The following is a 14,531-nucleotide window of genomic DNA, read 5'->3' as shown; positions in this document are numbered from 1 at the left end:
CCCGCCCCACCACGCCCCGCCCCACCACGCCCCGCCTCACCGTCCTGCCCACCCGAGAGCCGCATGCACCATCACCGCCTGCTAGCCGCGGTGAGGTGGGTCGAGAGTTAGGAGAGGTGCGCGTCCTCTCTGTGCGCCTCTGGCGCTCTCTCGCTCTCTTGGTCTCTCTCGCTCTCTTGCTCTCTCTCTCGCTCTCTTGCCCTCTCTCGCTCTCACACTCTCTCCTCTCCCCATGGTGGTAATTATTGCAACACCCCCCACACCGGTCCCCTCTCATGTGATTAACTGATAGAGCACAGCTCTGAACAAAGTGACTTACGCTGCTCGCATCGCAGTGGAGGAGGAGGGGAGCACCGGAGGTGGAAGTGGAACGGGGCGAGGGGACTGGTAGGAGCATTGTCATTTTTCGTTATGTGATGTTCAGCACCTTTCTCTTGCCTTGATTGAAGGTGAAGTGTCGCTGCAGACGTTTCTTTTGCCTTCGACAACACTTTGTGCAAAGCGAACTAGTCATTTTCACTGTGAATGTGCATTGTGCATGTGTTACACGTGCAGTGCCAAAAGTTACACGCTGCGTACAGCTGCAGTCCAAGTGCAAAGCGTCTCTGTATGGAGCGCAGACGGACGCTTAGGCACACAACTTCCTAAATAGGCACTGCTGCATGTGCAAAAAGGTTGGTTCCCGTTTAGGTTCCTCGTTTGTTTAGCTTCTCCCTAGAAACAGCACGCCGGTCTGGCCTTATATTATACAATAAAGCAGGTCGTTTTAATTACCGCCTCTGTAGTACTATACGCACTGACCCTCCTCCACTGCGTCAACATGGCATAGCTGATTAATGCGGCACCGGGCGAGAGAGGGAGAGAGAGAGAGAGAGATGAAGGGAAAAGGGGGGGGGGGGAGGTGAGTTGCTAATGACGTTGAGCTGGTAGCCTACGCCTCGGGCGCCGCCCTGCGGTCTATTTGTCACAACTCGGCCCGCCGCGATCGCGCCGTTTGTCATCCCTTTTCTCCCTAAGCCGTCCCTATATTTTTGTTTCTTTTCTTCTCCCCCCCCCCCTTTTGCTTATGGCCGGTCGTCGTGGAGTAATAATGATTGTCCCAAATAATGCAACCGCAGCATAGAGAGAATAAATGTCCCTTTTCCACGGAATGCGCATTAATGTTTTCCTAGCGTCGGTGCAGCACCTTCCCCCTGCCCCTCTTCCCCCTGCCCCTCTTCCCCCTGCCCCTCTTCCCCCTGCCCCTCTTCTCCCGACAGTTCCTCGCGGCCTCATGCCATGGAAGGTGAACTGTACGGGACGTCCTGCTGCAGTGCTCCCACTGGCACACACTCACACACATACTCACACACTCACACACATACTCACACACTCACACACATACTCACACACACCCACACTCCTTCACTTTCATTTGCTGGCAAGCGGCTTGGTTATGACCGGGGTGCATGCACTGCACGTATGACACTGTGTGCGTGTTACGCTTGTGCTAGTGCAAACGTGCTGCCTTTTTTTTTTCTTCTTCCGCCTAGCACATTATATTGTCGTTGTTGTCTTTCTCTCTTGGAGGGGCCTCGACACGCGGAGGCAGTCAGGCGTTGAGGGGGAGAAATCGTTAGTATTTCGCATGGGAGCCGACCCCGCCACGCCACGCCACGCCTCACCGCGCCTCTCCACGCCACGCCCGACGGCCGATGCAACCACAGTGTCAGCCCCTAGCAGGAGACTCGGTCGGGGACTCGCGAGAAGCAATAACTGTTGAGAGAGTGAGAGAGAGGGGGGAGGGGGGGATAGAGCGAGAGAAAATCGGGGAGGGGAATGTGCGAATAGTGACATTTGGCGTTCCCCGTGCAGTTACGGAAAGGAAAGAAAAAAAATGATTGCACTGATTGATGCGGTGAAACTTGTTACTCGATGAGTAGATTTGGTCTCTTTGAACCCATAGTTGAGCATTATTCCCCACTGAAGGTGAGGCCCATGGTAGCCTCAGCGGTCTCAGCCGCGGCGGTGGTGTCAGGAACGGCATGAAAGTGCATACTTTAGTGGGAGGAAGCAATAAGGGGCCGGCTCCCGCAGACGTCCCTTACCGCAACGAAGAAAAAAAAAAACAACTTGCTCTTTGGTATATTTTCGGGGGAAATTAATTGACGACCTAACCACACTTTTTATTATATTTTTCTTTGAGAGGGCGGGGATGATGAATGCATTTGTGATGAACCTGACGCTGTGTAGAACTTACTTTTCTTGTTCGTCCTTTGTGCTGATCGCCGTTGTTCGGTCAAAGTCAAACGGCGGAGTTGACTAACGCGGACTGTCTCTTGTTTTTCCAGGTGAGGAGTAAGCGCAGTTCAGTGGCGCCCGGTATGAGACCCTGTCACGGTGAGCGGTACGCCAGCCGATATATCGACAAAGCCAAAGCGTTAAACAGAGCTGGTAGCTTCTATCCCCCCCGGGCTTCCTTCCCATACTCTCTCTCCCTTGTCTCCCACCCCTCGCCCCTTCCAATTCTCTCTTCTCTTCCACACCCCTCTATATATCTTCCCCCCTCTGTGAATGGAGGGAAAGAGGCACTGAAAACTCTGTGGAAACTGTCCCAAAGATTATTGGAACTACCTTTTCAGTGTCATATGTGGCGTTTTTTTTCAAAACTGCTACTTCTTTTGACTGTTTGAGTGGCAAAGGGCAAAATGAGGTCTTGGAACCCAGGGGGATCCGATCATACATCTGCATTCCTGAAAGGAATAAGTGTCAAAAGTTTTTATTTGGTTGGTGAAGGAATGCTTGAGTTGCTGAGTTGCGGCCGACAAGAGTTTCAGTGCAGGGCGGCTGCTGTACGCCCAATATATGGCCCCTTCTCACATTCCTGATTGAAATCATAAAGAGCGTCATCATCACTGTACAGATGAACGCTCTCGTTGTGGGCTCGTATTTCAGGGGGGGGGGGAGGGCAGATTGGCTAATTGCTTTGAAACACTATCTGCAGGTGATTGGCGCCGGACGCCCCAGAGCCATGCGTGTGGAGGAGGAGGGCGGGACTGTGTTGACTTTTCCCCGCTCTTTTCTTTTGTACGGTTCTGCACAGTTCTACATTTAGACCGACCGGGGTCCTCTTTAGCTTTCATGAATAAACGTGTTGTGTGCGTGTGCATGGGAAAGGTTCTGAAGTTCTATTTTATCGCCGTGCGACGAATTTTTGTATTGCGCGATCGGTTCCCGTTTGGTTGGTTTGTCGTTTACTACGTATCGCCCGCGTCGGTCTCTTTGCCCCTGCCATTCACACCTACTCGGCACTCAAGGCTTTCGTTCCCTAACACACACACACACACACACACACACACACACACAGACGAGATGTGTGCCTCGTGCTTCGTCTACCCCGCAGAATAGGATTTGATCACAACATCCTCTCACGCACGCACTCTGCGAGCGCCGCCTCCTCGCCACGCCCCGCCAGGCCCCGCCCCGTCCCGCGGATAGCGAGGTGAGGTGCTGGAAGGTGAAAATGGTCGGCGTGCAATCACACGGTAGTGTGCGACGGCAAGAGCAGCAGAAGTAGCAGTTATAGTGTGTGCAGGGAACGCTGTTGAAATTGCGGCCCTGTACAACACTCGAGGGGATCTTTCGTTATGATTATAGTTAATCCAATGACTTGTCAGGAGTGATTATTTCGAAGTAGAGAATACAAGGAGGCCCGGTGGCCCGGGCTTACACAGCTCCATTGCCTAGGGATCGCTCAAAAAGTACGTACGTTTTTATCAGAATTACACGGCTACCAGTTGTCGGAGCCTGGCGCCTGCGAGATTTAGGGTAGGCCGCCCCGCAGTACACGCCTGCATTACTGGTAAGGTGTTGCCTACCCATCAGGCGCTTTGAGGAACTTAAAGTTCCGTCACGGCGAATGACGAACATTGTTTATGGATGATCCCCTACTCGCCCGCTATAGAGTCATAAATCTGTTCGACAGGCTTACCATGTATGCCTTACCCTTACTCACCTTGTAGCGTCGAATGTCATCCAGAGTTGAAATGGCAAATTGGCAAGCTTTTTTCCCTTCACGTTCATTGGAAACGCAAGAGTGTGAATGGCGCACGAGATGTCGCACACGTGTAGGTGTTCGGATTGATATTCACACACCTACCACCGCAGTGTGCGACATTCACACGCTTGCGTTACCTGTGATTGGTTTGAAAAAAAAAATCGAGCACGCTTCTCGCCTCGCGTTTGAAATGAAACCTATTTACTTTAGTCTCTGCCAACCCAGGCCCAGGCAGTTACTCTTCACTAATCCTCTTCCTCTTCTCCTATCCTTTGTTTTGACGGAGTTGTGAAGCCGAAAACTTTCTATAGCGGTGCAAGTTTCTCAAGCTTTGCGCTTGTTGAGGTTATTTGCACGCTTTGCTCGTATGTTTATATTTCCGCCCGGTGTGGACGTCTCTGTCTGCCCTTTCTTCTGCGCCCCCCTCCCCTTTACCTCTTGGAAAAGGGGGGGGGGGTTACCCTTTCCTGCTCTCCCTTGTCTCGTGCCACAGGTGATGACGCGCGGAGGCAGCGTGGGAAAACTAGTCGGGGGAAAGGGGGGGGGGATAAAGTCAACTCGATTACATATTTCCTGGAACTGTGTTTTGATAGTTCGAAACGATCCTCCTGGATTTTGAGATCGATAACACCGTTTTCCCTCCAGCCGCCTCCAGCTATCGTTCATTCAGACAGACAGAAAGTCTGCCGATATACGGGGGACAGTCGCCCGGCAGTCGATAGTTTGTGATTGTTAGTTTCAAGCTGCTAGAAATGTTGATGTGTAAACGGAAACACTGTTCTTGCAAGAGAAATAACTCGTCCCATTCGCCTGTTTTGAGAAGCTTTAATGATAAGACTTAGATCGAGTGGTCGGGCCTTTGTGCCTGGTACACTTGTTTTACCAGCAGCGCACTGCCAATGATGAACACTCCCCCCTCCCCCTCTCAGCACTGTTCTTGCCCCGTCTGCATATTCATATTCCGTCGGCTGATGCACAATTATCGAGAAGCGAGCGCGGGGCGCGTCGGCGCCACCCCAAAGCTGTCTTCGCCCCCCCGAATAAGGCGCACGAAGGGCGCCCGAAGGCGGGCCGAAGCGCCGCGATCGGAAGTCTGTAAGTGGCCATTAGGGGATTCTCGCCTCGGCGGGCGCGGGCCCAGAATGCGTTGTTCCGTGGTCGGCGCGCCAAATTGATGGGAATAATCCCCAGGAATGGCGTTGTCTTTCGCCCGCGAGAAAAGGGGGAATGAAGGCGGTGGATGGGAGAAGGGTTAAGTGCACTGCCGCCGACGCGTGCGAAGTAACATCAAGAAACTTTTGCAGTGTGTGCTTTAGAGAGGGACTGAGTGGAAGATGGCGTGAGTCGTGAGTCACAATGAATTGTTTCCTCGATAGTGTGGATCTGATAGTAAATGCTCATGAAGGAAACAAGGTAAGACTCGCGGCGCGACATGCAGCATCCGCATTATCTAACCCCCCCTCCCCCCTTCTCTCTCTCCGGTCACAGTGGTATCTCAGTCAACACGCCGCTGTAGACAGAAAGGTTACCGTCTGCCTCACGAATGTTGGCGAGTTAGTGAAACTACTTAATCTATTAGATTGCTCTGAAGAAAACTTTCTTGTTCTTGTTTTTCTATTTTGAATTCTTAATGTGGTATTTATACCAACGGTGAACAGTCTGGTTACTGATTCGTCTCCACGTACTACTCAACCATAGTCTATGAGGGTTTTCACTCACAGCCTGTGGTCTTTAGCGGAATGATTCCCCGCCGAGAAACACGTCGGCGCGGCGGAGGGCGGGGACGTACGTGGGACGGAAGCGGCAGTTTCTGACTGGAGGGAGAGAGATGCAGACGCACCGCACGACACAACTTTACACACACATAAACACGAGCAGTGATTGTCCTCTCCTCATGCGACGCGCGCCGACGGCACAAAGTTCCGAAGCGTATCCGGTCGGGAAGGAAGAGGGGGCGCGGGCGGTGAGGGAAAGGGGGCGGGGGAGTCTCGACTACGCACGATCCATTGCGTGCCATTACACGGTCGGTGGTCCTTGGAGGTTTGCGTGTGTGTGTGTGTGTGTGTGTGTGTGTGTGTGTGTGTGCAGGTCCAAGCGAGGGGGTCCCTTCACTCAAAAAAATCAGTGTACACCCTTAGAAAAAATCACGAAAAAATAATTAAAATCATTAAAAAATCACTGAAAGATTATTAAAAAAATTAACGAAGTGTCAGAAAAAAAATGGCAAAAAATCAGGAGAAAATCACAAAAAATCAAGAAAAACTCGAAAATCGGTTTACGCTCCAATTTATAGTGAAGGACCCCTCGGGTCCAAGTGGCTACGGGGAGCTGTTGCTTACACACACACTCACCGCCACTGTCTTTTGAAATACCTTCTTAGTCTGCCTTAATCTTTTCAGTGTATTAAATTATGTGTTCTGTCACGTCGTATTTGCTCAATGTGTTTCCGCGCGGGCCTCGCACGCTCGTCGCGACACTGAGGCGACAGAGCACTGTCGTGCTGTGCGCTTGCAAAGCAAATGACACACGTCGCACTATTTTTCGCCGCGTCCCTTTATTCGACACTGATGACAATAATTGACGTTCTGAGGACTGACGTACGGACGGGCGGACGGACACGGGGCGCGCGTGACGATCGTGCGTCACATCGGAATATGGATGAGAGGGGCGCGCGGGGCGCCGCCGCCATTTCATAATATTTTCTGATTAATTCAGTTTCGCTGGGCAGCAATTTCATTCCGGCGAGCGTTGGCGTTGCGAAAAGGAAATCACAGTCTGGTCTGGGCTGCACGGGACCCCCTCCGGCCCGCCGCCGCCCCGCCGCCGGCCCGCCGCGGGCTGCGATTGACATCCAAAGCCTGATCGGCATTTTGCCGCTTAAATAAAGTTATAATCTAACTCCGCTCCGTCTGTATTCCTCGGACGCCCGAACATCTGTCCAGGATTGGGGCGCGCAGCGCAGGGTGAGGTGGCGAAGTGGGGGTGCGGGTGCAGATTGGCGAGGAGGGAAAAGGGGGGGGGGGGGTACGCGACGGCGTGGACGAGAAACGATTGATACGGGGAGAGAACGGGGTGCGGGGGGTCGGGGTGGGCCGAGGCGTAGGTTATTCCGAGGATTTCAATGAAAATGAAAAGTGACGCGAGAGGCAGCTGGAGAGAAAATCTCGCCTCTCGGGGACGATGAACTTGTGATAACTATATTACATAAAGGGTGCTCGGGTGCTCCACATATCAATTTATTCCCATTTGGCTAGTGATGCCTTTAAGTTCTTCAGAAGCAAAAAACTTCGAATTATCTTATAAAATATCACAGCGTCGAGTAAAGTGAGTCAGTATCGTTTTAGGATCGTAATATCTTATTCCATGCACTTTTTGGGGGATTGCGTGCTTCGTAGTGTACTGCGCATCGCACTAAGACGTCTTACTCCCCAAGTACTTATCCGCTCGGATCCGAGGGGCCTATTGGTGGGCGTAGTCGCGGCTGTTGCGCGACCGGGGGTAGCAGCCTGGAGCCCCGCTGTCACATTTGCATAAACAGACGGGGAATTGTTTTCGATGGTGACGCGCTGTTCGCGCTGCGTGGAGACTCCAGTGGAGAGCCCGCTGGAGGCCTGCTGGAGCTGAGCGCTACCAAATAATTGCGTGCGTCTTTGCAGTGCGCTCATGAGTGTGCAACTGGCGAGCGCGCTGAATCCTCTTCAACTCGTTTACTTTCCAGTTATGTGCGATGTGCGACTTTTTTATTACCACTTGCGAAATAGTTTTGGCGTCGTCGGTCTGAAATAAGACGCCTGGATGAATTAGTCCGCACATGTTCAGAATAGTAACTCGAAAATTTATTTATGCCAATTCCTGCGTTAGTTTCAACCAGAAGCACCAATTTAAGCGGAGAACATTGTCGTTGCACTCGCCGATTTCGAGTAAAAAGTAAATGGTTTAACTTTTCCCCGCGTCTGAATTCCCTTCGAATTGACTCTTTTCTATTGTATTGTGGTTTTTTGGCATTGTGTGCGTGGCGATTTTACCTGCAACCGAGGGGGCAATATCTCTGGGAATTATGTGTACACCTGCCTGGGAATCACATGATGACAATTGATCGAAATCAACAGAAATCGCTTTACCTAAGCGGGAAACTAGAACTGATACAAATTAGTCGAAATAAGGGTTATCTACCACTAGAAAACCTAAGGAACGAATATAAGCGGATGGGAATCGCTGGGAATCAAGTATTTCGGGAATCATGTAGGGACTGCTTTATGGGAAGTTTCCGCAACCTTGTCGAAGATTTTTCTCATTAGCAGAGGACGTCTCGCCTTCTTGTCGTCGTCAGTGGCTGCCGCAGCCAGGCCCGCGCCTTGTGATGTGTCACCGCACCGCGGGGGAGGAAGGGGACGTAACAGATGCTGAACTGGCGTGTCTTCGTTGCTTTCCTGGAAGATGCCGCTCGTGCGGCAGACGCCGCACATCGAGCTGCAAGGCTGACGCGCGCTCACCGGATGGCCACGTTTTCTCGACCGCAGTTGAGACGCCGATCCAGATGCACTGCAAAGAGTCTGGTAATGGTTGAACGCAAGGTTTCAGTGTGCCAATTGTGTGGGAGAACAGACAACTCTACAGTGACCACTCTTAGCTGTTGGACGAGAAATTTGAACACTTAAGTATTTGAACAGTAGGTTTGAATGCTTTAAAGTGTACAAAGCTTAATTGGGCGAGCAAACCCCAGAGTTGCACACTTTTAAGTGTTCAACTGTACTGTTAAACACTTTTTAGTGTTCAAATATTCAGCCGAACACTTAACAGTGTGCTACGTAGCGTTAAGCACTTGCATGTGCACGCCAGATGCACACTTTATTTATCAGAGTAGTGAACACCCGTGAACTGCTGCCACGGCTGCCACCTCTCGTGTACCATATGAGAAATTTCAAAGAATGGAAGATTAAAAGTGAATGGTACACACTAATCGCTTATGCATTTTTAGCAGATGATTCAGTTGTAGGATCAACAAAAATAGAAGTGCCAAATTAACGAAGTATATTTGCATTAAAACACAATGCAACGTAAGACTTTCTGCAACGAATATATTTTGCTGCAATCGATGTGATCGTCAGCGACGCAGTGTCCCAATGTCATGGCGCAATGCAATGCACAAAGTCATTCAGAATGCGATTGATTTCTTGACCTCCACTCATGACGGCGCAGATGGGAAACGTGACGAAGAACGGGAGCGATGAATATGACTTCGAGATTTCAACGCAAAAGTATAACAAAGCTGTCTCTTCGAGAATGAACTTCTGAATCATTCGGTTGATGCAGGAACCACGTACAGGAGCGGCTGTAAGGAAACGGAATATACAAAGTTAACACATCAATTTTTTACGCACCTTTTTAAACGTCTAAGCATACTCAAGTGCATCTCACTTAAACTGGTGGTAGGCTTAGTCTCCGCCGGGGCAGGTGCAGGGCTCGCCTAGAAAACAGAGCACGCATTTGATTACATTGCGATGTAGCTGCGTATCAAAGGTTTTGGCCCTCAGCATCGTTAGGAAGATTTAGTAACTACGCTCTACAGCGCGGTGTCAAGATGACTTTATCGTCAACTTTGATCGCGAGGTCGAGTTAGGGACTTAAACAGTGCTCCCGAAGACCTGGAAGATAGTAATGTTAAAGGAACTATGCTTTTGTATCATTTAACTTTTAGCAAAAACACCATCGTAGGCACATAAGGTGTCTCGAGAACGATGCAGATGCGGACGTAGAACCCATGCTCGACCTCTCAAAGTTTTAATTAACAGTACAAATAATCAACCTGTCCTTCAGTCCCTCTTTACCTGACCAAACTGAAGCGCTGCGAGAAGCAGACAGGCGAGCAGAGCAGTCTTCATGATTGTCTTCATGGTGGCTAGGATGACTTGAGTGTGTGGTTGCGATTGGAAAGACTGTGGATTTATAGCTAGTCCCGCTGCTTGAGGTCGGTCTACTATACCTTTTCCCAAAACTGTCCTGCATTACCTCAGGTCCTTGAGCTCACGCGAGGGTCAAAGAGATGAAGGTTTTTCTTTATATCTTTTAGAGATTCGCGAAAAACGACACTGTTGCGGGAATCGAGGATAATAGCAGCACATCCAACAGCTGTCACCGCCCCCACTCGCTCAACTTTGTGATTAGTTCTTGAAGTGTTGTGTGATAGCTCTTGTTAGCTTGCAGCTGCTATTATCACGAAGGAGTGAATCCCTTCCGCACTCATGTTTCCTAGCAAAGTACTCCAGTACCTGAGGTGATGCAGGCCAGTTTTGCGAAAAGGTTAAGTGGACCGAACTTAAGCAGCGGGAGTAACTAGAAATCCTCGGTCTTTCAAATCGCAACCGCACACTTAAGTCATCCTATCCACTATGAAGACATTTATGAAGACTGCCCTGTTGGCCTGTCTGCTTTTTGCAGCGCTTCAGTTTGGTCAGGTAACGAGGGACCGAAGGACCAAGGTCTATTATTTGTACTGAACACTGTCAGCCCATTCCATTACTTACAGTTTGCAAAGAGACAAGGAACTCTTTGTTACCGCAGTAATACTCACTAAATTTCTAGTAAAACTCACAAATTTAGCAGTACTAATTATTTGGTTAGTATGTACTTAGGATGGTCTTTCTTTGTAGTTCCTAACAAAATAATTAGTATCACGAAATCTGTGAGTAATACTGGCAACTGTGTGAGTATTACTGCTGTATAAACGAATTCATTGTCGTTTTGAAAAATGTCAGTAACGGACTGAGAGTGAAAAAAGTTAGAGATCGAACATTAGTTGTACTTCCACATTTGCAACGTCAACGTACAATCTTGGGTGCAGACACGGTGCATTGCTAAAAGTTCTAAATGATACGAAAGCCTAGTTCCGTAAACTGAAATATTTTAAGCGCACATTTGAGCTAAAGAACTAAACGATGCCGCCGGGGCCAAATGCTATGCAAGCAAATACATCATATTGTAATGAAATGCGTGCACTGCTTTGTAGGCGAGCCCTGCTGCTGCCCTGGCGGAGACGAAGGCTACCAACAGTCTAGGTAATATGCATTTTAGTGCTCTTTAACCTTGGCAAGGTACGTAAAAAACTGAACTGATCTGTTTATATTTCCTTTCACTACAGCGGCTCCTGGCTGCTTCTTCCGAATGATTCAAAGGTTCTTCCGTGACTTGCCAAACTTGGCAGACGTTTGCCTTAATTACTATGCAAGCCATGATTCCTCTCCCTCGTTCCCCATCTGCGTCGCCTTTTCTGGAGGTGCTGATCTCCTTCGCACAGTGATGGACATTTCGAGTAAGTGCTGAAACACTGCGTCGCTGACAACCACATCGAGGTTGAAGTGCATCCGGATATATCCGGCGCGGCAACTCTAACGTTGTGTTGTTTCTTCCTGAAAATATACTTCTTTCATTCAGCGATTATCCTTTTATGACCCTATAATGTACGAAAATTAAATTGCCCACAGTGATGTGGGGCCCTCGGTTGTAGAGTGCATCGTTGAATGACAATACGTATACTCTTAGACAACTTCGTTTTAAAATTTAATTCAACGTCACTTGAGTTTTTCAGTTGATTGGCGTAACTGCGAACGCTGTAGTTCAACGCGTTCAAATTTTGCAAATCGTTCAAATTTTGGATACGGGCGGTGCGGCGGGCGGACAATAAATTAGAACTGCAGTGGGGCAATCAGCGCCTCCTGTGCCGGCGGCGTGTCATGTCATGAGCCGGCGACACATTTACAATCTACCCTGGGCCCGACGCAGCCCCCCTTTTCTACTAAACTTTGTCCAGGAGCATAGGCTCCACTTGTCGGGCACTGGAGGGAGTGGTATTCATCTGAAGGAAACCATCGCAACTGGATTTGTTTTGCTGTTCGTTGCTGCCGCCTCTGTGTCAATGAGCTAGTGGGGGAAAACTAGTCTCCTGGCAGTCCCTAGCCTCCCCCATCCCCCCTAGCTCTGTCTCTGTAAAGTCTCATCAAAAGGGCCTGGGCCGCTCCGTAGTTAAATAACAAACGCGCGGGAGATGTCTCCTTGATTTAAAGTTACCGAACTTGTCGCTCGCCATTCCGTCTCGATGGACCCAGGTAGGCAGGCCCGCCCTGCCTCGTCCTTGACTGTAGGCAGGGGGGCTCTGCCTGAAACAAGGGCAGTTTTGTTTTCCTATTGTTTGTCGTGTGTCGAATCTGGATGAAATACATTACAGGCTTTTGCTCGCTTAACACGTAGTGTGCGTAAAGACTGACATTAAACTCTGTGGAACATTCTTTTAGGTCGTTGCTGTACTTGATGGGGATCAATTAAACGGCGAGGGAGAGAGAGAGAGAGAGAGAAGAGAGCGATGTAGAGTGGGGTGGGACAGCCATCAGGCAAATCGTAGGACGAGTGTATGAATGGGAGCGCCGATCAATCAGAGAGGTTCGCTATTCACGGGCGGGCGGGGCAGCGGCTGAAAGACCGGCAGGTGTCTTCACGTGCCTTTGGCGTAATTTATGACAGATTCCCCCTCTTTGCCCCTTTCCTCGTGCCCCCACGTGCCCCCTCCCCGAATCATCCATCTACGGCCGGCTTCTTCCCCACCTTCACCGACAAATGGCTTCTTCGCTGATTTACTAGTAGTAATTCGCTGTTCTCCTCGTCACCCTAGTCTGACGCCAATAGACTGGGATATAGGAATGTCTACTGTCTACTCTGCTGGACTAAGGAATTTTGTTTCTTACTGCATGGATACGTGAAAGTTTATGAGCATTGCTTTGTACATAATTATTACTAAGCATTGCTTCGTAGGGTATGATACTTTTACGAATCAATTGTGTGTGTGTGTGTGTGTGTGTGTGTTTGTGTCTGTGCCGATGCGCTATTTCGAGGTTGCCATGCGATAGCGAAGCGACCGAACGGAGGACGGCGTAAGGGACGGATGTGGTGGAGAAGGGCATAGGAGCGGAGGGGCGGAGAAGGGGAAGGCGTCTGGAACGGAAAAGAAGGGAGCCCCTCTCTTTAGAATCCACCTCATCGCGCCTCGGGGCTCACAAGAAGGTATAAATTTAGAGCACGTGCGAGCAAGCAAACGCGCCTGTGTGTGTGTGTGCCTGCGCGCGCGCGCCCTTGGTGCTCTAACGCCCCCTGTGATACGCTCGCGGCGCGTGAAGGAACGAGATTTTGGCGCCCGGTGAGTAGAATTAGCAGGCGGAGCGTGCGACCGCGCGACTAACACTGCCACAAAAAAAAAGTTGGTTAAATGGTGCGAATGGCTGTAACCCGAGGGGACAGTTTTTCACTCGGAAAAATCTGTACCTGCCCCCCTGCCCCAAAACAAAAAGGTAATAAAAATACGGGAAAAAATTAGAAAAATTAAATTATTCAGAATCAGTTGGCAATTATTTAAAAAGTCAAAACCCTGAAAAATTGGCGCACACTAGCATTTACAGACGTTTACATTTACAGCATTTGCAGACGTCGTCTGGAGGACGGTACAGTACAGAAAATACCCCTACACAGTGTCACGTCGCAGTCGCACTAACGCCCGCGCACCGTCGCACACAGACACGACACGCACACACACACACACACACATCGCACGGAGTCACCGCCCCCAGTCCTTTGTCATCGTTTGCGCTGGGTCTCCAGCGCCCAGCTGCCGCAGGTGCGCCGCAGGTGGAAGGGGTGGGCCGATGTGCGTCGCGCCAAGACGGTTAGAAGGGACGACCGACCCGTGTGGGGAAATATCTGCTGCGCGCCTCGTATGGCTCAGGTGAGGCCGTGGGTTTGGCTGACTCCCCCTCCTCCCCCCCTCGCCTCTCTCTCTCTCTCTCGCCTGCCACAGACCAGCTCAGCGCCATGTCATTAGCACGTATTTGCGCAGTCAAATCCAATCGGCTCAAAGCTGAGCCGTGCCTGCTCGTCTGTCCCGACCCGCCGGCGCTGGCGTGCTGGGGTCGCACAGCCAGGCGTGGCCCCTGCGGTACGCCAACTCACCCCCTCCCCCTTTCCTCCAGGGGCGGCTTCCCCCCCGCGACAGGAACCCCCTCTATTGAAATGGCATTTGGGGATGACTGGGGGGACGGATGGGTTTCCACGCCCCCTGGTGCGGGACGCCCTGTGCGTGTGTGTGTTAGTGTGTGTGTATTAGTGTGTTTGTGTGTGTCTGTGTGTGTCTGTGTGTGCGGGTGCGCGCACGTGCTCAGCGGGACTAGTTAATCTCGTCACAACAGAAGAGCGACCCGCCGGGCCGGCCTTTCGCCCCAAGGTGTGTGACTTGACAACCGGACCGCGTCACGCGTTCAGAAAAGTGTTGCAAGACCTGGGGAAATAAACTAAGATTTTGTTTCTTTCCTTTGCGTTTCTTTGGCTCCTTCTTTCCTTTGTCAGCACTTTGCTTATTGATTGCCTCTGAATTGTCCCGTTTGCACGAAAGGGATTGCAGGATTGCAGTCTCGCGATTGGCCCCGGAGTCTTAGCGCATCGGACAATCAGCCCCCCC

The 14,531-nt window shown here is 50.6% G+C and overlaps 3 protein-coding genes across 4 annotated transcripts in view; 2 read left to right on the top strand and 1 right to left on the bottom strand.

The window, feature by feature from the left end:
* The window catches only part of LOC127750881 (la-related protein Larp4B-like), a 173,513-nt gene that overhangs the window by 50,688 nt on the left and 108,294 nt on the right, over positions 1-14,531 (top strand). The window lies entirely within an intron of this gene.
* On the bottom strand, positions 7,346-10,063 carry LOC113206160 (uncharacterized). Of its 2 annotated transcripts, none has more exons than XM_026422100.2 (3): positions 9,865-10,063; positions 9,418-9,503; positions 7,346-8,589 (listed from the first exon to the last, which is right to left on the bottom strand). In XM_026422100.2, the coding sequence occupies exons 1-3, from the start codon at positions 9,928-9,930 to the stop codon at positions 8,526-8,528; spliced, it is 216 nt and encodes a 71-aa protein (XP_026277885.1). In that variant the 5' UTR covers positions 9,931-10,063; the 3' UTR covers positions 7,346-8,525. The 2 variants fall into 2 exon arrangements, with proteins under 2 accessions (XP_026277885.1, XP_026277884.1); XM_026422099.2 differs by lacking the exon at positions 7,346-8,589 and adding an exon at positions 9,051-9,368 and having other exon boundaries at positions 9,455-9,503; positions 9,865-10,032.
* LOC127750879 (uncharacterized) overlaps positions 10,374-14,531 on the top strand; it is a 33,562-nt gene continuing 29,404 nt past the window's right edge. The window contains exons 1-3 of the mRNA XM_052273524.1: positions 10,374-10,491; positions 11,043-11,091; positions 11,175-11,345. Coding sequence (XP_052129484.1) covers positions 10,426-10,491; positions 11,043-11,091; positions 11,175-11,345 — 286 coding nt within the window. The 5' untranslated portion in view covers positions 10,374-10,425. The remainder of the gene's footprint in view (positions 10,492-11,042; positions 11,092-11,174; positions 11,346-14,531) is intronic.

This window comes from Frankliniella occidentalis, unplaced genomic scaffold (genome assembly GCF_000697945.3).
Source record: "Frankliniella occidentalis isolate FOCC.00 unplaced genomic scaffold, Focc_3.1 Scaffold279, whole genome shotgun sequence".
NCBI lineage: Eukaryota > Metazoa > Arthropoda > Insecta > Thysanoptera > Thripidae > Frankliniella > Frankliniella occidentalis.
The sequence above is the reverse complement of the archived record's forward strand: the minus strand, read 5'-3'. Positions and strand labels throughout refer to the sequence as shown.

What these genes read in the sequence shown, in the direction of transcription:
- LOC113206160 (XM_026422099.2), bottom strand. Translation starts at nt 9,930, where the DNA reads ATGAAGACAATCATGAAGACTGCTCTGCTCGCCTGTCTGCTTCTCGCA. An exon ending in CAGCGCTTCAGTTTGGTCAG is followed by an intron (nt 9,504 to 9,864) that starts GTAAAGAGGGAC and finishes TCTGTTTTCTAG; the next exon opens with GCGAGCCCTGCACCTGCCCC. An exon ending in TAAGCCTACCACCAGTTTAA is followed by an intron (nt 9,369 to 9,454) that starts GTGAGATGCACT and finishes GTTTCCTTACAG; the next exon opens with CCGCTCCTGTACGTGGTTCC.